This window comes from Carassius gibelio, chromosome B17, assembly GCF_023724105.1.
Source record: "Carassius gibelio isolate Cgi1373 ecotype wild population from Czech Republic chromosome B17, carGib1.2-hapl.c, whole genome shotgun sequence".
NCBI lineage: Eukaryota > Metazoa > Chordata > Actinopteri > Cypriniformes > Cyprinidae > Carassius > Carassius gibelio.
The window spans coordinates 14,683,313-14,707,083 of NC_068412.1; the positions used below are offsets into that span (position 1 = coordinate 14,683,313).

Here is a 23,771-nt window from a genome sequence, read left to right on the forward strand (position 1 = left end):
AGTCTCGGCAGAAGAAAGGCTCTGTCCACATCCACCTCATATAACTGCCTCAATTACCATAAAAACCACTGCCGTGCCCAACCTCACACATGCCTCTGCTGTTGTGAAGGAGCCTGCCATACGAGTGTGTGTGTGTGTGTGGAGGTAGAGGGCCATAAGATAGCACTGTGTTTCCAATTATGAATTTCAACATTTCAATCATTTGGATGACATTCCATCAGCGCTCAGCACCCCCCTAAAATTTCAGTGTCCTTTATACTGTGGATCCTGGATGAAAGATGGGTCATAAAAAAATTGTGCTCGCCTCTGAACAGCCATGACTCGATAACCAATAACCGCTTTACACAAGTGACACCGTTCCACTCACAGACACCTTTTCCATCGCTCTGGTCGTGTGTGTGTGTTTTTTTTTCTCGCAAAGCAAGCACAAACATGTCAATTTGACCTAGACGCCAATCCCCCTTCTCTCTCTCCAATGTACGTGGCTGTTTTGAAGTGGGAAATCCAATGGTGATCCAATCAGAAGCGATTCCAATATTGGCAGTCAGCAATATTCCTCCGCCCCAAAATGATCGCCCTTCATCACTTTGTCTATTAAGTCAGCCATGCATTTGGCAGGTTAGCAACAAAGGCCAGAAAGAGACGCAGCCAGCCACGACTGGAGTTTCTGTGCCGAAATATCACACTAAATTTGTCTGCATCAGTCAATGCCCACTCACTAGCTTCGGCCCCCTGCAGTCGCATGACCAGGGCACCTGCAGTTTGCTTCTCTCTCATTCTCGTTTTAAGCAGTGTTGAGAATGTACAGGGCATGACACAATAATTAAAGTAAGTAGATAGCTCAGTAATTCTCTCCGGATTTTGTGCGGATAATGAGTGGGGCTCCCTCTCTCCTATCTCTTTATTTTCTCTGTGCATCTTCTTTTTCTCTGGCTCTGGATGTGCCTGTGTGTAGGGAGAGGCAGCCAAGCACCGGACACATTTCATTAGGATCACCCACTCCTGCTCCTCTTTTAATATTTGAAGGCTCATTTGTTAAGTGGGAATGGTCTTTTCTCCTTGTCTTTTTTTCCCCGCTTTTTGTGGGCTTTGGAAATATAATTTTCAATTTTTAATTTGATTCATTTAGATTAAAATCATTAATCAGGACTGAAAGTGAGTTAATTTTCTGGAAAATAAATGAGCTTGTTCGGATAGCTCTTTATTAAGTGAGAGGTGTGTGCAGAGGGGTGGGCGGTGATGGAGGAGGGTCTCTTTCAGGTACTATAGGATCGAATATTGGCCCAAAATGAACGAGTGAGAGAGATGCGGCGCATTGGTGGCCTTATCCCTTGATTTTGTGCATCTAGATATCTACATTTCCATAAAATTGTATTAAACTGTCTGAAATAGAATATTTTTAATTGTTTTAATTGTGCATTAACAATTACATGTGTACACTTGTGTCTTTTGGTTATGTTATGTAAAGGTCTTAGGGATATTCATATTAAAACTGTAAAAAAATAAATAAATAATATTGTATAAAATATTTGATTTCAGGATCATACACAAAAAAGGCAGCTGAAATGAAATTACATGAAAATAAATACTAACCATAATAAGTTATACTATAGTAATATGTATATAATATGTTTTATATATATATATATATATATATATATATATATATATATATATATATATATATATATATATATATATATATATATATATATATATATATATATATATATATATATATATATATAATTCCGAAAAATATATATATTTATTAGAGTTATTAAACTTTTTCAGGAGCAAATTTATTAGTAAACTTAGGTTAAAATTTTAAGTTGATTTTAACCTAGTTGGTGCAATATATTATTATGTACACATATATATTATATTTATAAACACAATTAACTATTATATAATACGATTTTATAAATTGTTATAATTATTATTATTTATGCATTTATATACATTTTGGCATCTGTTAAAAAGATTATAATTTAGCTGTTCAAAGGCAAACAAAAATGGAGAAACAAGAATTGTTTTAACAAATAAAGAATAGTGGAAATGCATTTACAGTTCTTTCATAACATTTCTGTTGGTTTGAGTTGTTGTAAGTATAGGTTTTGGAAGGATCGTTGACTTTTTTCTTTTAAAATGTGTTTATTTGTGCCCTCTGTCTAATCGAAACAAACTGCTAATAACCCTTTTTCAGAAAACACAACGACACACGCTCTCACTCACACCAAACCTGACTTGTTTGTCAAGGTGGTCACGTCTGTTTACTTGCTGGTGGTCAGCACATTTTCAAAGGATGCAAATCCTTGTCAAGGGCTAAGCCGAGCATGAGCGGAAATCTTTCTCCATCAAAAATTCAAAGCATCGCTTCTGATATTCCAGAATTCAAAGTACCACCTTCAATGTTTAATTTCAGTAGCCGGCCAATCGAAATGCAGAACCTAGACGTTATTCTGAGTTTGTTTGTTTTTTGTTTTTTCTGTTTGGGAATTTGAACATTTCAAAGCTCAAGACAAATGCTGTCAATATTTGCTCCTCAGTGTAATTACGTTATTGAGGAACTCAAGGGGAGGCGATTGTGCCAGAGGAGCGGGGGGGAATTTAACCGGCTTAAACATCAGAAAATCAAATAGAAATCCACATTTTATGCATGAATGGCACCACAGAGTGCACTTGTCCCACAGCTTAGCAACCAACATTTACAGCGGCAAAGAAAATAAATTCTCATTGGATTAAGAGGAAGATTCAGTTGACAGTGTGTGTCTACCCCCTCTCTCCTCTTCTAGTGCTCTTTCTGGCATCGTCCCGGTGAAGATTTAATAATTCATTCCTGTAGATCTCAGGGGATCTGCCAACCAGCGGTCCTGTTGCTCGCCCATGTTTATTTGTCCGAGGCCCATTTGCATTTTGTGTGTAAACTCGGCTGATTGCAATTGGGATTCGCTCTTTTTCTCAGAATGGGGTGTCCCGCTTACTGGGGTGGCCTTAGCACATAGGACACACTTGGTTTTGCCCTTTGCAATAGGTCACAGTTATTTCCACATAAAAGCTCATAGCATTAATGGAAAAGACTGGAGGATGTGGGCTTCGGTAAAATAGGAAAGCTGACTGAAGGCTCACGTTGACAAAAACAACTTGGTCCCCCCTGGATTTAACTAAAGTGAACCAGCAAGAATCTGGAATGAAGGAGGGTTGGGATATTCTTAGGCCCATGCTTCAAGCATATGAGAGAGAAAGAGTTAAGGTGAACATTTAATGGAGTTTGGCAGCTTAGTAGACGGGTACTCTTACCCGGTGTTCATTTCTATCAATGCCTAATGACTATTAAATGTGCTTTCTTAAAGAGGAAGAGCGCTAGGGTCCAAAATTAACACCCATCAAGAGCCAAATGTGAGTACAAATTGTCTTTGGCAAGTAAATAGTATGAAGTTACCAATGGACAGTACCTCAAACTTAGTAAATGGTGTAAATTAAGTTGTAAGAATGATTGACTGAAACATGCCTGAAACTGGGTGCACTGAGCTCAACAACTTTTGAATAGGCTCCGCCCAACAGGAAGTGAGCTATTCAGGGTTTTCTAACTGAGACGTTGTACTACACAGTAATGCAGTAGTAAATCAATCAAATGGTTTGGTTTTGGTTAGTGTCTCCTTTTCGTTCTAGACATACTGTTGATTGAAGATCTATTCTGGTAGCCAGAGTTAGCTAGTTAAGTGCTTGATCCTATATATATATTCATCAGAGAGAAAGCTATACTCTTGTGATGCATAGCACCTGAAAAAAGAACTGAACTATCAGCACACGTTTGACGTTCCTGTGAACACTTGAGCCTTTGTTAAGTGGAAATGGTGTAGTGTTTATGCATGTCAGCTGCGTGAAATTTGGCCGCTTATTAACTCTCCATTGGCCCATCAGCCTTGGCCAAAACAACAGTCTCCTCGCCTCTTTAGTGTGTCTGCACGCATGCTGTTGACTGCTAAACAAGAATAGGTGTAATATAATGATGTAAGTACGAGACATCAGAATTCTCTGGCCACGTCTGATTAATTAGTCTTTTTTTTTAAAGTGGCACACGTTGCTGCCAGGTTGATTGTTTCTCTGACACTTTCCCGTAAATTTCTGCAGACGCCTTGCAGGATTCCACGACACCTATGAAATTCAAAACAAGCCTTGTAAGAAGTTTATGGTCATCTGTGGGTCCTAATAAAAACGTGGGGGGAGGTGCGGAGAGGATAGTAGGATCATTTAAAACGAGGAAAAAGGGATTCTACCGTGAAGCAACTAGTCTATTTGTCATCTTAATTAAAACAGTAAAATCTTGTAATCTACTGGGGATTTACAACAGTGTGAAATTAATTCTTCTTTTCCCCCCATTTCCTCTTGTTTTGTCTGCCTGCATGAAATCTGTGAAATTTCAGCATTTCATGTCCTGCTTAGTGCTAATGTATGAGGCTAATCAGGTTTCAGAACATATAAATAATAATATTTGTAAGCTTTGAGCTATCAATAGCAAAGAACATTTAATAACAGAGAGAGAAAGAGAAAAGTGTAGTGAAAATATTTAGCCAAATGCATTATTTTCCATCATTTAAAGGAACCTATTATTTAAAGGGACAGATTACCTAAAAATTTGAGTTAATGCTTCGTCATAATTTTCTCTCATGCCATCCGTATCTATATTACTTTATTTTGTATAGTGTAACACAAAATAAAACATTTTAAGAAAGTCCACACTAATCTTATTACAATGAAAGTGGGTGCTGAGGACGAGAAAATGTAATAAAAAAGTAAAGCTTCATAAATGTAATATTCTTTTGATATATTACAGCTTTATGTTTGGAAATGACTGAAAATGAAATCACCAATCACTTTCATTGTATGGAAAAGAGCAGCTTGGACAGTCTGCTATAAATATCTCCATTTGTCTTCCACTGAAGAACAAAAAAAAGTCAGATACTGATTCTGAAAGGCATGAGGGTGTAGTTATGGAAATTAAAAATTTTGCGTGAACTGTCTCTTTAAATGAACTCGTCTTGTCTTTTTTTTTTAAAGGAAACCCATAACATTCACATAAACTGTGTGGTAAGGTGTATTTGCTCTTTTCTGAGACTGTAACTTCAGAGTGGTTTTTGCGGTGTGCATCTCATGAAGCAATGTTATACATCAAGATCATTCTGCATGGGCCCATAGATACACCGTCAAACAAACAATCGGCAGCTCTTTGTATCTGTATCTGTGTGAAACCCGACCCAGCGGCACACCATGTGCAGCCAGGCGCCTGCTTGCTTTACAGTCATGTGGCGATAGAAGGTCTATCAGCAGACAGATGTATCCCGATGGTGTGAAGCCACATTTGCCGTTTGTGGAGGGTAACGATCGCCCCTGGGTCGGCATCCCGTAGCCGCGTCTTAATCTTAACCATATAAGAGAAGCCACAAAGCTGGCTGCAGATCAGTAACAAAGGGTAACTTATTCCAATGTTGTTTGTTTCGGAGCGTGTAAATCCTTGAACGATCCTCCTTCAGCAGCGAGGGAAGCTTTCCTAATAATATCCCACCGTAGAGGGCGTCTTTCAGGGTTGTGCTGCATTAATTCCTCATCTATTTCCAGCACAATGCCGGCCTATGAAGATGCAGCTCTGACTCAAAACTTAATACACGTGTGCGCATCAGTTGCAGCAGAAGAAGTCAACCAATCAGGCGAATAAAAGAGCTATGTATCTGACCTGCATTAACTTGGATGTCAGATGCAGGTTTTGTGAAGCAGTACAAAGATGTAAGATGCCACACGGACTGCAGGTGATGCTATTACAAGCGTGTCTGTAGCAGTGAGTTAGCAGAATAAACCCTGCAATCCAGGCAGCCGGGCTGGAGCAGGATCCAGTTTCTGGAGGGGGGGCTTGATCTTGTTAAGATGAGAGGCTGTCAACATGTGAGCGTCGTGTGTTGTTGCATATTTCGGGCGCTGTCATCAAGGAGGCTATGCTAGCAATGTGACATCTTTTTAAGACCGCTGTTCTCATGTAAAACGAAGCCTGTGGGACGTGTGTTCCTTCGTGGAAATGTGAGCAAATAGGGTCACAGATCTGCTTTTGTCCTGGAGTACAATGTCACATAATCAACAACCAGCCAGGGTCAAAGTTAATTAACACTCATTATCACTCCGTCCCAAAATACGCCTGTGTGTAGTGCAGTCATAGTGAAACACTGATCTATAAGAGGAAATATTACGGCTGTGGTTGCTATTTAATAAGAATTAATTGCTTATTTAGAAAGAAATCAATAATAAAGGGATAAAGCATTTATATAATGAGCATGACTGAATGTTATGAACTTGTAGTGTGAATATTATGAATCTGCACAGTGTGATTTCAAGTTCATGTCATGGTTATGTTGCATCTCCATTTATTGTACACATCCCAGATCTATACAAGTTAAGGGTGATAGTAAAAATAAATAAATAAATAAATAAATAAATAAATAAATAAATAAATAAATAAATAAAGATATAGGCAAGATACAAATGATTATACATAAATTTCTTCTATTTTGTATTTTATTTTATTTAAAAATATTATATGTTATATTGGATTATTCCATTCATTTTAATTAATTAATTAATAAATGTTTTTATTATTTTACATAAAGGCTGTATTATTATATCATATCATATAATATCATATCATATCATATATCATATTATATTATATTATGAATAGTAGATGTACTGTAATGTAATGTAATGTAGACCATAATTGAGTTTGGTGGACCAAAGTTACATTTTATTTGCCCATTAAAAAACCCCATTTTAACTAGTGATCAAAATATTAGGGAGAAATCCCTTGTGTTTTTGCATGTCAGCATCTCCATTGACATTGAGTTAAAATGTAATCAGGTAAAACCCATAAGCAGCACTTCAAAATTTCAGTCAGCTCTGTTCAATATGAGAAAGGTGCATCTCATTGTTAAATTATTCAGATAGTGTCAGGCCCTGAAAGCCCAGCGGAGGTGGCGATTGAGCGCCATTCAAATAAACGAGAATTCCAGTGTTTTAATTGTGAAACGAGGGCCGGTCCACTGGGCCTTCATGTCCATTCCGTTCCTCTCCAGCATGCAACATGAAACGGCTCCTGGGCCACCTTTAAGTGGTTTCCACGGAAACCGCCCATCCCCTGGAGAGGTTTGCATAATTAAATTAAGGCTCTTTTGTATGTCAATTAATTAAAAGCAGGGACAGGTCTTTAAGGCTTTGCACTCATCAGAATCGCAGGTCGCGATGGATGGATTCAGAATGTTTTCACAACCCTCGCGCCTCAATATATTAGCTAACCATCACACTTTATTTGCACTCTTTGGGGGGTGGGGGTATTGATGGGAGCTTTGAATGATGAAGGAGAATGGGATGCCTTTTAAAGACACCGTGAGGTGCTTCACGCGAGTACTTTAGTACTTGAACACTTCTTCGCTATTTCCTGTAATTGTTCTCACCAACACTTATGAGGATGTGTGTTAACGCAAACACAAATGGCTGTCTGCTGTTTACCTGTTATTTTTCTGTGAACTGAGTGCTCAAAGATGCACACGCGCCACAAGCGGGAGATGGGCAGGTGCGTGTCCGGATGTCACATGGAGAGAGCGAGTGTGCCCCTGTCTGTCAGCAGCTGGTCATCTCCTGTCCACATCTCCTGAAATGGCCACTGACAGCTGCCGTGCAGCTCACAGCGGCCCACTCCCCTCGCAGTGCTTTTAAAGTGACAGCGCAGGTTATCTGACTGCTTTATTGAAGAGGCTAGAATGATGTGCGGAAAGTAAATGCTGTTTTTGTTTTTTCTTGTCTCTGCTTTTTTATCAGGCGTTCGACTGGATCGCGTGCGTGGTGGAAGACAGAAGTACAAACGTCGGATAGATGCAGAAAACAGCCCATATTTGAACCCTCAACTGGCTCTGCCACCCAAAAAGCCATGTAAGAACATTGCATTCATTTAATGTCTTTTTTCTTAGATTTTCTCATCCTCAAGAACCTTTTCTCATACAAATACATGCACTTTTTTTAAACAACACGTAAATGTAGAAATAAAACAGGTACAAAGGTTGCTTTAAAAAAAAAAAATCTATTTTAGGTTTCATACAAAAAAACAAACAAAAAAAAAATCTGTTATATTTTCCTCATCCTTATGTCATTCCAAACATGACTTACCTTCCTCTTCATAATTCAAAGGATTTTGTAAATGTAGTATTTTTGGGCCATACAATGAAAGTTAACAGGGTCCAAATTGGTTAAAAAAAAAATACTGAAAGGAATTCTTAAATTTTGTGCTCTGCAGAAGAACGAGAGTTGTTTGAAAAACAGTTAAACCATTTGTTCAAATGTTCTATTTTGTGTTTGACAAAAAGTCATACAGACACAACGACACAAGGTTGAGTAAATGATTACAGTTTTCTGTTTTGGTTGAAATATCCCTTCAAGTTTGCGGTTTTTGCATCTGTCAAACCCCAAAAAGATAAAACACAGAATCTTTCACTGATTTCTCAATGTCACCTTACAGTGACCAACCTTCTTTCCAATGCACCAGGAAATTGGACACAAAACAAGAAAGACAGAGATGTAGTATATGACAGAGCCAATCGACAAAGATGTTTGTGCATGTGTGTGTGTTAGGGGAGAGCGACGAGCGCGAGAGGGAGAGAGGGGTCTAATCCGGATTAAATCCAATCTGGCAAAGACATCAAACCCACAATACCGGAGCTTCCGCGCTGTCAGACTGCTCTGCAAAGAGACAGCACGGCAGCGCTTAACAGATTTGTCCCTAAAGCCTTTTTACTTAATGGTAGCATATTCTCCTGGAATACAATATGCTTTTATGCATTATAGCAGTGGAAATAATCTTAATTATTACAGTGGCAGAAATCATTTTAGGAATACAGTGCTCTGAATAACCTTCTGCCTAATCCTGCTGATCCCTCCTTCCAGGTTCAGGCTTATTTCCAGCCACCCAAAGCAACTTATTTTAAAGCTTATTCTCTATGTCCAGCTCCCATCCACTCTCATTACTTCGTTTTTTTCTCTGCTATTGTATGCTAGCAAGATGGGGACTTTGGGAGACAGTATAAGAGGGAAGCAGTGGACCACTCATTGGAAAATGAACCGGACAAAGCACTCAATATGGCACCCTTCCCACTTTTAAGTTAAAAGAACCAGTCAGATTTTTAATTTGAGTTTGTTAACTCTAGAATTTGCATTGCATTTTTTTAATGTGCATATTTTGTGAGCTAAAGAATCTGCATTTTTACCACCATTGTTATGCTGATTTGATATATATTGACATATGAAATAGCTGATTGAGACTTTTCTTATAGGGAATATTTGGTCGGAATTCAGTTTTGGATTTAAATATCTTTTATCCAACATGAATCCCCACTGATGTCTTTTTATCAGTCAGTAATCTAGAATATGTCCACCCTTGCATGGGTGTACTGTACAGACAAATGTTTACGTTTTGTAAAGGCTTTTCGTATTAGTCCAGTGTCCCATTAATAGAGCCTTTTATCTGAGCTCTCTGTATCTTTTCTCTCATTCCTTTCTATCTCTTTCTCTATTTTCACAAACAGTGAGAAGTAAACATGGTCCCAGCCTACCTGATTGATTATTTGCACATAACAAAGGCATGGGGTTTGGAAATTGGGTTGCATTGATTCTAATTAGGGAAACATTAAATAAGATTTACCTAGAGATAGCACTTACAGGCTCCCCCACTCCCTGGAGTAGCAGGGCTGGGCTGATTGATCCATTTCTTACCATCCTCCAACACACACACACACACACCAGAAGTTAATGCTTTTTAATTTAGTGATCCGTTTTGTCCCCAGACCTCAAACACAGATGCACTGGGCTCAAAGTGATTAGTCTGGGCCTTGCAAACACACAGACAAGCACACAGAAATTGCAGTGCTGTATTTGGCTTCTGTCTGTCTATCATATTGCATTGACATAGATGATTAAACCGCAAATGAATTCATTTAACTGTAAGGGTGTCGCTAATTACCTATTCCAATCTCCCTCACCAACGCAATCCAATCTGAAATGTGTGTCCTTTCTCTCATTAGATTGACAGAATACAGCAAACAAAAATCTTTATATGCGCAATTCACAGCATAATCCACAATGAGAAAACCATCAGAAGGATGTAAATTAAAAAAAGCAGCAGTGGTTCTCAACTATTTTATTTTATTTTATTTTATTTTATTTTATTTTATTTTATTTTATTTTATTTTATTTTATTTTCACCAATCATTCAAACTCCATTATTTTGGATTAATTTTATCTGGCCAACATAAAATTCCATTATTACAAATAATATGTCATTTTTATTTATTTATTTTATTTTCTCTTAAAGCAAAACTTGTGAAGAACCACTGCTCTGCACCATCAAACTGTCTCTTAACCAATAAACAATAACCAAAAAAGCTCTGAATTTTAGATTATAAAAAGCACCGGGCTTTCATTCTTACACCAAAAACAGCATTTTCAGCACTACAAACACCATCTTTCCGCCCAGAGAAAACAACTCTGCCAATATTTCATGTTATCTGATTGCTTTCTTTGCTACTGAACCAAACACTATATGACCTTGCTGGTATAATCCCAATCTGTTTCTTTGTTCTCCCCTCGGTGTTCAAATACAGTCCCCTTTGGCTGCCTTGCAGATAACAAGATTGTGTCTCACTTGCTGGTGGCGGAGCCTGAGAAGATCTACGCCATGCCTGACCCCACCGTGCCCGACAGCGACATCAAAGCCCTGACCACGCTCTGCGACCTGGCAGACAGGGAACTGGTGGTCAACATTGGCTGGGCCAAGCATATCCCAGGTAGGACATGACCAGAGATAGAAATTACACACAACTACAGGGAAACTCACAGTGGGAAGCATGGATTGAATGGTCTGGGGGTAACACATTCAGTCTAGATGAAAAATCACAAAACAGATGTTTTATACAGGTTTAAAGAGTCAAATTGGATATTAAATATCTGATGGATATTTTTAAATGATGGAACATTTATAAAAAATAAAAAAGCAACCTCATAGAAAGTGGTGCCCGCAAGTCTGAGAATCCTACTATTAACTTATAATAAATAAAAAAAAAGTAATAATAAAAATATATTTTTATTACAAATTATAATTATAGCATGTTACAGTTTAAATAAAATATGAAAATTAATTAAAAATTTGTAAATTTTTAATAAGTTGTTTGCCATTCATTTTATCCAGCATGATTTTGTGCTTTTATTTTTATTTATTTATTTATTAATTTTTTAATGATCGGTATCACAAATGTTTTTATTTTATTTTATTGCTCTTATTTATTTTTCTGTCTGCATTTGTAGAAATATAAAATACATAAAGTATTTATTATACAATATTTTTCTATTTTATATATAATATTTTATCATAACGTTTGATTGTTTTACATGTTAAAGTATCCTAAAGCGTTTGATTTATTTTTAGGTTTAAATGACATTTTTAATTCTATAATTTCAGCAGAGTCTCAGACGTCTGTGCTTCACTGTATGTGCAAATTCTGAACAAAAACTGTAAAGTGTGTCTGAGTAATTGCTGTTCTCAGCAAGTGCAAAACACTCTCCTGAACTCTAAACAAAGCTGTGCCTTGTCAATCAAGGGTATTTGCCATCACCCAGGCCACCACTGACACGTTCCTTAGGTCAGCATTTTTCCTCCCTCTGTGACAGCAGACAAGGATCAATTTGTTTAGTTTTAGCTCAGATCCTTCTTTAGTTTAGCGCAATGACTGCAGGAGTGTGGGGGGGGGGGGGGGCATTTTCTCCTGCTGTTTCGGCCAACCAGCAGCCTTGTTGAAAGGATTCCTGACATTAGCCATGAACGATAATGGCATGACTGACCATGATTGAGACAAGTGTCCCCCCTCCTCTCTCTCTAATGCTGCTTATTGCCCATCTCCACAAGACAGAATGAGGAGTTTCCAGTAATCTTCTTAACAAAGCCCTTCTTTTGCATTTAATCTGAGATGGCCCTGGTCACAGACAGTGGCTGCCCGATTCAGCCCTCAGTGTTTGAAAAGAGCTTCCCATAGGTGACTGACTATGAGAGCAAAAATGAGGTAAAGAGAAAGAAAGCTCTCAAATCAGACAATAGTAAGAGTGGTTACTTAACGGAGGAGACATAGTAGTAGTTTCACAGCATGTGAACATGCGCAGGTTCTTTTATGAGATTCATTCATCTACTTTCACTAAGGAGAAGAAACCACTCTTTTAACCAAAACATGTTAACACCTTTATTTGCTGCACAGGAAGTTGTGTAGTAGTTGGCCTTGTGCTGTAGATATGACTGTGCTAATACTGGCCCCGGGCAATAGTGCCACACAAGCCATAAAATGGGCTTAAAGCTCATCAGAGTGCCAATTTCCTGCCAGGCACGAGATGCAGGATTAAGAGGTTATTTCTGCTGCTCCATGCCAGATTGACCCAGACTTGCCCTGTGGATTTAATGGGATTTTCCCTGTGTGCAGGAAGCCACACCGCTGGAGCTTCTGGAATGTGGCACATTTGTGTACATAGTATAGTATAGCAGACTGCATACTGTAGTGTAGCATTGTATGATGCTTATATTATATTATAGTTTAATAGTTTGGATCAATACGTTTTTTTTTTTAAATGTAGAATATATATTTTTTTAAGAAAACGATACTACAGTAAAGATGCATTGAATTGATCAAATGTGATGGTAAACCATTTATAATGTTACAAAAAAAAAGCTATTTCAAACAAATACTGTTATTCTCAACATTCTATTTATTAAGAATTCCTGAACAATTTGTTCCATAAAGATTTCCAGGATAATATTAGGAGGCTGTTTTCAGCTCTGATAATAATAAATCAGCGTATTTGAAAAGATTTATGAACAATCTTGTAACACTAAAAACTGGGAAACTGGCTTTTGATCATTTACATCACAAGTATGAATTACATTGTAAACCATATTACAATAATAAAAAAAAAAAAAGATGAGTTACTGTAAAAACTAAATATATTTTAAAATATTACTGTTTTTTCTCAAATAAATGCACCATTGGTAATTATAAACTACTTATTTTTAAAAACATAAAAAAGTTCAATCTCAAACTCTTGAAGGGAAGTATATATTTTATGTACTATATTAATGGTATTTTATAATATACTATAGTTAGTATAGTATGGTGGAATGTACTGGCCATTATTCAGAACTAGAAAGTTTTATTAATAAAAAAGTTTATGCTAAGTTACCAGTGTTGAAATAATCCATTGGTCTTGACACATTTATAATAAACAAAAAAAATAGTAATATCCAAGTTGTGGTGGAAAATATTCGTTCAGTTACACAATTCACTTATTATTGGCCAGCATTACTAGAAAAAAAATAGTAATCATTTTAGCCCTTCAGTGTTTCATAGCACAGTAACATAATTACTTTCCAGTCATTTATTTTTCAAAGCTAAGAAGTATCTTTTATGTTTCAGGCTGTATACAAACTTCTGCTTCTCTCCTTGTATACATTTGCACATCCATAGCTTTTTTTTTTCTGTACAGTGTTCATATGTTAGTTCATGTCTGCTCGGAAAGCAAACTGAGGAGTCTCTCGATTGGCGTCAGAGTTCACATTCTATGAATGATTGCTCAGCAGAAGAGAGATGATTGTATGATTAGACCTCGGCAGGCAATTCTGTGTCTTGTTTGAAGAGGAAGGAGCCCCCTCATCTCCGGAGCAGGTATTCCTGCAGCTCTCATCTCCTCCTGCACCTCGTGCTCCAATTGCCACTGTATCCCGATGAACATTTCCAAAGAAAAGTGTGAGATTCAGTATAAAGTTCTCCTCTAACTCAAGACATTTTTTGCCCCTGAAAGTGATATTTTTTCCCCTTAACCTCACACAATCAGAAAGACACACAATGACAAAGGGCTCTGTAAACGGCCTGCTGTTAACCTCCCCTAACCGCTCCGCCACAGCTCCATGTGCGCATTTCTCTCTTTCCCAACCGGTTTGTCTCTGCGGTTTCTATGGTACAGTAATTTTTTTTAATCAAATTGATGAAGGCCTCCATTCTCCCCGAGAGTCCAAACCAATTTATGGCTCATGATACGGCGGCTATGTTGCTAACAGACGTAACAAACTGTCAGCCTCTCGCACAGAAGCTAATTTGAAGTCATTAGGTGTGCAGCGTATGGGCAACAATTTGTTACGGTGGTTAGGAGCGCCGCTGACATTTCTGAGCGCCTTCGCTTACGATCTGTCCTAGGCGAGGAGCAGGCAAATTGTAAACTAATTTAAACATCACTCAGTATTACTGGAGCTGCCGCTGCAGAGAGCTGGCGGATAATGAAGCAGTCTGTGTTTTGCGGAATGGAGTTAAAGACGCCTCGGCGGTAGCTCCCTCCGCCGGCGGCGCAGACACGGCTGCTCCTTTCTGATTGCTTTTTTAATGCGCAGAGGCTTCGCACCTTCTCCCTCCTCTGATCATTTACATGCTCGTATAGGCCGTGAAAACATTTGATATGGTTTACAAACACACTGTGAGAAAGGGTGCCTGAACAAAACCCTGGCGTCGCCCATTCCTGTAAGCCTGGCATTATGGGAGATGCAAGGATTTGGAAAGTGATATTAACTCAATACGAGGGTAGAGAAAAAAAAAAAAAAAAAGCAGAAAATGACATAATGTGGATTAGGGCGAGGAATCTCATTTGTGGGATTAAAGTATTCCGGCTGTAATTTTATTTGAGCATTTAAGCTGCAGGGGAGGAGAGGAAAGAGCACACGTCTGTAGTGGAATAAAAAGAAAACAGTACTTTTATCTGTAAATAGAATTGGAGTCCCCTCATGCCAGCCAGGAGGACTAAAAACAAGTGAAAATGTGATGTATTTAGCGTGTAATTTTGAAATATTAAATTACATTTACTGTTTTTAGGCAGGAACAAAATACCTCTGTAAATAAACGCAATAGCTGAAAAAAGATCTGAAGAAAAAAAAAAATCTGTAAATTAGAATTAAAGGTGTATTGAGGCTGTAATTTTTTTTTAGCATTTATATTGGAAATATGACATTATATTGAAGTTTGTAGTGGAAAAAGACAGAAATGAAAGACTTTTTTAAATAAAGGCAAAAAAAAGCTGTGTTAAGAGAATTAGAGAAAGCATAAAAACACACAAAATGTCCTGTATTGAGGAAAGCTTATTAAAAGCTGTGCAGGGGAGAGGAAAGACAATTTTTGTTAGAGAGAAAGGCACGAAAAGCAAAAAAGCTTATTAAAAGCTGTGCAGGGGAGAGGAAAGACAATTTTTGTTAGAGAGAAAGGCACGAAAAGCAAAAAAAAAAAAAAAAAAAAAAAAAAAAACAACAACCTGGAAATAGAATTAGAGAGAGAATGAAAAACCACAAAATGCCCTGTATTAAGGCTGTAATTATTTTAACATTTAAGCTGTGTGGGTGTGAGGAAAGAGAATTTTTGAAGCACCAAAGAAAAAATCTGAAGAGTCATCAGAGAAAAAAAAAGGGAATAGAATTAGTAAAAAAATAAAATAAAAATTGTGCTGTATTGACACAATTATTCGTTTTAGGATTTAAGCTGTGCAGTAAGAGTGGAAAAGAAAAAAGATGGAAAGAAAAAATTAAATAAAAGTAAAAAAACTTGTGAATAGAATTAGAGGAGCAATTAAACAAAACTTGCTGGGTTAGGGAAATAGTTTTATTCTAGCATTTGAAAGAGAACTGTTTGTAGTGGAAAAGGGTGGGAGCAAAAAAAAAAAAAAAAATCTGTAAATAGAATTAGTCACCTCATGCCAGCTAGAAGCTATAAAAATAAATGAAAACGTGCTGTCATATGGTTGTGACATGCCTTATCGTAACACAGTGGTGCACAATGGTGGCCGGTCGCACTTGACTTGACGAGCGGCTTCAAGAATGGCCAGCACATGGACCGGCACTGGCTTTTTAACATGACAGGACCATCACTATTACAGGCCCTTTATGCAGGCTGAAATTGCTCGGGCTTCTCCCATTCTTGGTCCTATCTCGGGGACTTTCTCTCTTTCTTTATTTCCCTTTCAATTTTCACTGGCACGCGGATAAGCGCGTGCTAACACAATATGATTGAGCAGTAAAATGGAACCTTGTCGACTCTAATCTCTTTTATGTAGATACTGAGGTACTGCCACACTCCACTTCATTCCTCTGCCTCCCCCCAGCTCCATCTTTTTTTCCCGCTCTCGCTCTCACACCTTCCTGTCCCTCTCTCCCTCGACCAGGCCTCTCTCTCGCTCCTTCAATTGTCAGGGCCAGTGCATTCGTAATAGGTTCAAGAGAAGGAGAGAGTCGTGGAAGCCCGACTCCTACTCAAATATCGCAGCGAGGTTTCTCGGGGCATAATAAGACGATTACGTGCTCGTCGGACAGACGCGCCGTGGGATTAGCATATTCGCCCAGAAACCTTGTTAGGAGAAAAAAAAAAAGCAGGATGCGCTTACTCAGTGCAATCTGCAGACGTGATTGAGGTGTCATCATTATTGGCTGACCTGTGTGTACAGGCTTAGTGGCCTGTTCTGGAAACGAACAATAGCAATTAAAGTTACCCTGGCAAAGCGTGCACAACGGCCTGCAGGCTGCATCGTCAATGCAACATGTGTGTTTTTTAGTTTTTATGCTTTTTTATTTAACTCGCGCCCTGTCTCAGGCTGTCGGGCAGCTGGTGAGATGTCTTAATCAGGAGCTGAGCAAGGGATTTATCTAAAGCATAGGTTTGCTTTCTCCATGAGCCCTTTCCCAGACCCTAATCTTCAGGATGGGAAAACACAATGGAGATAAAGGTCTTACGGTCACTCTTGGCATTGTAATACAGTGCTGGAATAATGCACATTTCACACCAGTGTTTCCTGTTTTATTTAGGCCTATTATGTTTTGTTTCCTTAGGCCTGTATGTATATATGACCATGTGTATAATATAATATATATATATATATATATATATATATATATATATATATATATATATATATATATATATATATATATATATATATATATATATATATATATATATTTATATATATATTATAATTTGTATAATAATAATAATAATAAAGCAATAAATTATGAAATTATTTTAAAATAAATATGAATGATAAAACAATAAATGGTACCAAATAGAGAAATATATATATATTGTATACTATATATAGTATATTGTATACATTTATTGTGTATTGTTAATATTTTAAATATTTAATTTCGTGGTTTAATGATTTTTAAACATTTTTCAAATATAATTTATATTTGTATATTAATATTATAAATCTTTCAATTCAGGGTTTAATGCTTTAAAATAGAATTATAGTGATTTAAGTTTCACAAATGTTTAAAGGTGCATTTTAAAAATTATATTACATCAACTTGTTTTTGTTTGTTTTTGTGGCACAAAAATGCTACTTTATGAGAGCCAGTCAGATACCACAAAGTCAAAGATAACGTTTCATTTTTTATTATTTAAAACAAACATAAATCTGATTCTGTCTAATAGCTTAAAACCAAGTTTGTGTGTGTGTATGTGTGTTTGAATCATTAAAAGAACTGAGTCATTTGTTAATGTATCACACTACACTAGTCATGCTCTCTCTTCCTTTCTTTCTTTTTTTCTTTTTTTTTTGAGTGCAACCAGCAAAATAATAGAAAGACACTCTGATTTGACATCATTCCACAGTATGTGGTCATGATCTATATCTTCACATTCAATTGATACTGCTAGCTCACAACTCACAACTTATGCTGTGGCACTATAGATTCAAAAGTCACTAGATGTTTCATGAAAATGCATGTTGTGTCAATTTGTGCCTTTTTTTTATCTGTTTAGTTCCTCCCTCTTTCTCACTCCAGTCTCATTTTGACTGAACATGCTTGCTAGTTTAGTCTCATTAAGCTCGTGAACCCACTGGAGGAAGAGCTAATCATATGTAAACATAATTATCTGCAAACTGGAGTAAGCCCGCTTATTCCTCCTCGCTGATGTGCGTGCCTGCCAGTGCTTTCCCAGATGTGATTTTTGGGACCCTCCTCCTCTTCCCTGCCCTGGATGAGAGGAGAAAACCCATTCGTGACACCCCAACCCCCACCCGATATCCCCACTACATCCAATCTCTAAATGAGGCCTTGTCTGTCACCGCCCTCAGACTGACACACTGCAAATATTGATTAATAGATGCCCTAAGCTCCTTTTAGCAAATCAAATTTTCACTTTTAGCAGGGGTTTCACTCCTGATACATTCAGCAAAGTGAGACACACTAAATTAAGTCTGACACTCAGAGAAAAGGGCTGTACAGACAGAGCAAAGATTGGAGAAATGTGTGTCAGAGAGATTGTGCGTTTTATATTGCTGTTTTAGCGTAGTTCAAAGGTCATGATCACATAACCTCTCTTCAACTCCGTCTCTTATTATTATTTTCAAGTGATATAAATCTGTAAGTTGGGTATTATAGATAAAACAGGATGGTAGTTGGTGGAAATGAGCCGTTTTCTTCTCAAGGTTTTGTTTGTGGTGTACCGTTAAGGGGAAGGCCGTGTCAGCTCACAGTCTACTTTGAAATTAACCACAGAACAGTAATAACTTCATACTGATGTGCTGCCTACAGTCTGTGTTACGTTCTGACATTATGGACTCGGGTGTAAGAATGGTGCCTGACTCTACTTTTACCCCATTACACTCGGATTTGTTCTTTTTGTGCATGTCAGTATGTGGATTGTGTCTCTTTTTCTGTACACTGGTCTCTCACTCCAGGTTTTTGGTGTGTGTTTTTGTCATCTTAACCTTTGTCTGAGGAGTTTTATTAACCAAAGTCTCATTAGTCTGAGTACAGTGTTTGATTGTGAAAAGATCCTGGTAAATACAACATAGGGCCTTATGAAATCAGTTTTTTTTTTCTTAAATTTGATTTTATTTCTTTAATTATTTCCCAAATTATTTATACACTATTAAATAGCAATTTTTTTAAGTATATATATATATATATATATATATATATATATATATATATACATATATATTAGATCCATATATATTTCACATGGCCATAAACAAAATGTAATTTTTGCTAAACTTAAAAACAGTGCTATTTTTCTGGGTTCTAATTTTATGGTTTCAATAAATATTTATAAACAAAAGCATCTATAGTTAACTGATTTTAGAAAAAAAAACACATTTATTATATATTTTTTCTTTCTTTTTTTCCATGAATACTGTGTTGTGTATTTACATTTTTCTGCAAAATAAATCCGGTAAATAATTATTCAAGTAAATATTCCTTTAAAAATAATGTTATAAAAATAATTTTAGTAGTAGTATCATTACATAAAGTAATATTTCTGTCACTGTTTCAGGTTAAAACAGTTCGTTTTTTATATATATATATATATATATATATATATATATATATATATATATATATATATATATATATATATATATATATAATTTTAATATATTTTAAATTCAGGAATTGATTATGTTAGGAACACATGATGGATGTATTCATGTGATTATTGCTCACCATATTTAAGCATCGATTTCCTCCTTGAAATTAATATAGATGTTGTCTCTTTTTTTTCCCTTCTTTTTGCGAATTGACTGTGCCTCATAGAATCATAGAGCGATCGTGCAGCCTCCACCACACCTCGCATGTAAACACGCCTGTCTCAGCCTGTTGGAAATGCACCTGACAGAAGCCAGATTTGCATCACGCTTTGTCATGTGAAAACAAATGCAAAGCTCTGCATTATGCCCTTGTTTATCTGTGCTCTTGTGTGTCAGTCTTTATAAAGGACACATTTGCTTTATAAAGGCTGTAAGAGAGCTGAATAGGTGTGACAGTAACCTTCTGGCCTCTCACCAGCGCTGCATTCTTACCAACCCATCAGGCCCTGTGTCTGCCCCTCAGCCAGCGGGGGGCGGCCCTGTGTGATTGCCCGTTGAAAAAACAAGGCATTATTGCTCATTTTTCCCTCTTATTAGTTTGATTACATTTGCAAATCAAATCAATCCATCAGGCGGTTTGTGAAGGGCCGCGTCCTGCAATCTGAAAGGGCCTCCTAGTAATCTCCATCTAATAAGATGCAAATGTGTCACATCAGTAAGTAACCAATAAATCATCGCCGTGTCTACGCCAATCATTAACCATCAGAATGAACAGTCAATTTTTAGTATTTTCAATTTGTGATATGCTAGTGGAATATAAAGATAGATGGACGTAATTATACAAACCAAACTCTATTTCAATCCTCCCATCTCCAGTAGCAAATATGCTGGGAGGAAGAACAGGCCTGTCATCATATTATGATTTTTTTTCTTTGTATTTAGTTTTTTAGTCTAGAGGTTCATGCAAAGTTCACAGACAGGCTCGAAACAGCACTCCTCTGAAAACCCACCCCAAACGATCAGTTCAGGGGGGCCTCATCTCTATCAGAGAGTAAGCAGGCAGGAAAATGGGATTGGATTTGAGCTGTCGGTGGGCTCCGAGGAATTATACCCTCAAATCTACACATCGGAACGAGGCTGGGAGTTAAACTGAGGCTTTTGAAGATGTGCAACATATTGCCTGGGTCCTGTACACCAGCCTAATCATGATGTAAATTATTATTAATGTGGAGGCAAGGCAACGTGGCTAGTATATGGTCGTGCCCAGTGTGTTGCCTATGAATAAAGTGATTGGGTATGTTTGAAACAGAGAAAGTGTCTTCTTCACACAGTGCAAAGCAGAACAGCTCAGCAGAGCTTCACATAATGCAGATTTACTGAAAACCTGAACCGGCATTAGAAAGGATACTCAGAGTACATGTGGGTCAATTACATGACACTAATTTAATTACTTTTGTAGTTATTTGTCCAAATGTATGAACATAAACACAATCATTTTTAGTATGACATTCAACATTATTAAAAAGGATACAAAATTATAAGAAAATTTATAATACAAAGATAATATATATGATACAACATTTTAATGTGTTTTTAATCATTTATATAAGATTTTTCCTATTTTTTTATTGTGGTCACTTATTTGTCATTGACTCATGTGTTGATCCTGAATAAGTTTTTAGCTAGTCCATATTCAAAGTGATTAAAAAGCAGTTCTGCTTCAAATACAGTACTCTCTTGGATGTCTCAACATCTGAGTGTCCTCCTCCTCATCACCATATTTCATATTTGAATGAAAATTCACATTTAAATGTCTGCTGCTACCTTCAGTGTGTCCAAAATGTTCTCCCTTCCTTTTTTTCCCCTTCTCTGAATTTCCTTCTCTGCCGCTTTTGTTGCAGTCCCTCAGGTATAGAGAGTTTCCCTCCACAGAACCTCTTCTGTACTTCCAAAGCCGAAGAGCCATTGTGTCTTGCAAACTGGCATCAGCATATTCCTTTTCGCCTCATTCTTTCCTCCCTGCATATTTTGCACATAAAATGTGGCCCTTCTCAAATAAGCCCTTGTGTTTATCATGATCGATGCTTTCATGCATTACTCTATATATTATTCTCTCTGTTCTAAAATAGCTATCCTTTAAAGTGCAGGTTCTCTCACGTCCTTCGCTCTATTTTAATTTGTGTGTGTGTGTGCATGTGTGTTAAAGGGACAATTTCACACAAAAATTCTGACATTTATTCATCATCTTATAGTTTGAAACCCATATGAATTAATTTATTCACAATGAGAATCAATGGGGTAAAAAAAAAAAATGCATACACCGGCATCCTACCTCACTCCCTCACCAATCAAACGCACATTTACAGATTCCCAACACCCGGCTACTTCCTTCACACGCATCACTGCCTTATTTCCAATTGCGTAATCAAACCGTGGCTTCAATGCTCGCTCACGCCGGCCGCTAAACAGCATTTGGGTTTGTGCTACGGATTTATAGTTTATCTTTATCTGTTGCTTCATCTGTGGGTAGCTATTACGCCAGCCTGGCCAGCTTATTGTTTGGGCCTGATAGATCTGTGTGCAGTCCATCACTTGGAGCCGTGTGCCTGGAAAGCCATCGGCCCGCCTGATGATGAAATACGAGCTATCAGCCTCAGTAATGGCTGTAAAATTTCATAATTACACGGCCTTTATTACATTGCATAATGACCCTGAAGCAGTATGGAACAATTAATTAAGATTTTCAGCCGTGGCTTTTGCAGAAATTAAAAGGTGCTCATTGCCGTGGAATGGGGTAATGTCTTGTCTCGGAAGCATTAAGGTGCGCTTTAAGCGCGAGACTCCCTGTCTGTCTGTGTGTATCATTGACTGTTTGTGGAAATGCAGGGCATTCCTCTGCTTCTGTTTGTCTGGCCGGATCATGTTTGAGAGAGACGCTAATCCTCCAATATGAAATTAATCCATGCAGTCAGGCCTCTATCGGAGAGATCTGGATGTTTTTTACCCAAAATTTAATCTCCAATGATAAGCATATAAATAATATGCTGCGGCAAACACAGTTATTCCATGTTTTAGAGAAGAATGCATCATCAAAGATTTTTTTCTTGTGTTATTTTTTTCCACGACATCCAGATGAGATAGGGTTTGTCAATACAGCCTCGTAAGGGGTTTTATCGATCAGCATGGGAAAACAAATGAATCCGTATAAGTATTTGCCCTGCACCCCTCCAATGTGTGCACATAGACACACACACATAGACACACACACTCTCTCACGCTCCTGACTATTTGCTGTGGCAAACTAAGGGGGCGTCTGAGGCTCAGACTTAAGCCCTCGCCTCGTGCATCTCATGGCCTTTCCTAACACATCCTTTTGGGCCTAATGGAACGATGACAGTTGCGTTTGTTGGTCCCTGCCAGCGGGAGATGCTCTGACCCCCGTGGGGGGAGGTGCACATCAAAGGCGTCCGACTGGCATAGGAGTGAGGGGGAGAGCTCTGTGCAAACTACACTAATACCTTCTAATAGCAATAAGACAAACCTGCTGTGGTTTCTGCAAACATCAGCATAAAAAAACAAGAACTACAGGATGAGTAAAAAAAATCTGGAACATGGTAGCAACATTTTAGGTTTTACAGACCTAACTTAAATTCACAATAAAATACCATATTTTATTAACTGATGTAATATTAATAAACCAGCATACTGAAGTTCTAATATCTGTTTTGAACCATTGTAATACTGATAACCACCAAAAACAGGATGAGAAAGTCACATGATGGATCAAAGCTCATCACAAACAGCTCTTCTGTAAGCTGAGAAGAGATATACTAATTTATATATAGCCAATAGAAAGTGCACAGTGTCATTCACACAAACACTAAACCCCATCATGGTGAATTATACAATGACTTTTTCTTTTTCACTTCCAAAAAACCAAATAACAGTATTTTACTATACAATTACATTAAATTTAATAAAATTTATTAATCGTGTATAGTGTGGAAATTTACTTTTAAACAATTAACAGGTTTTTATAGTTGCATTTTTACAGTATTTTACTATTAAAATCACAATTGTTTTTTTACAGTGTATGAGAAAGAGGAAAGAGGAGACACATTTATTTGGTCTTTTAACCACATTAATAATCTCATAGTTCAACGTAACTTTTCTCAAAACAATAAAAACTCCTAATCCACATCAGTCCCGAGATTAATATCAATCTCGATCCGAAACCCTTAAGAGGCACCTCCACATTCGCCAACCTTAAGAGACTCTGGGGAGAAATAAGAAAAAGGTGT

The 23,771-nt window shown here is 37.3% G+C and overlaps 1 protein-coding gene across 7 annotated transcripts in view; it reads left to right on the forward strand.

Annotated features, from left to right (window-relative positions):
- esrrga (estrogen-related receptor gamma a) overlaps window positions 1–23,771 on the forward strand; it is a 164,710-nt gene that overhangs the window by 128,075 nt on the left and 12,864 nt on the right. For 6 of the 7 annotated variants that reach the window (XM_052579741.1, XM_052579743.1, XM_052579738.1 and 3 more), the window contains 2 exons: window positions 7,861–7,971; window positions 10,692–10,874. In XM_052579741.1, the coding sequence (XP_052435701.1) occupies window positions 7,861–7,971; window positions 10,692–10,874 (294 nt within the window). The remainder of the gene's footprint in view (window positions 1–7,860; window positions 7,972–10,691; window positions 10,875–23,771) is intronic. The other variant, XM_052579737.1, reaches the window with a different exon arrangement.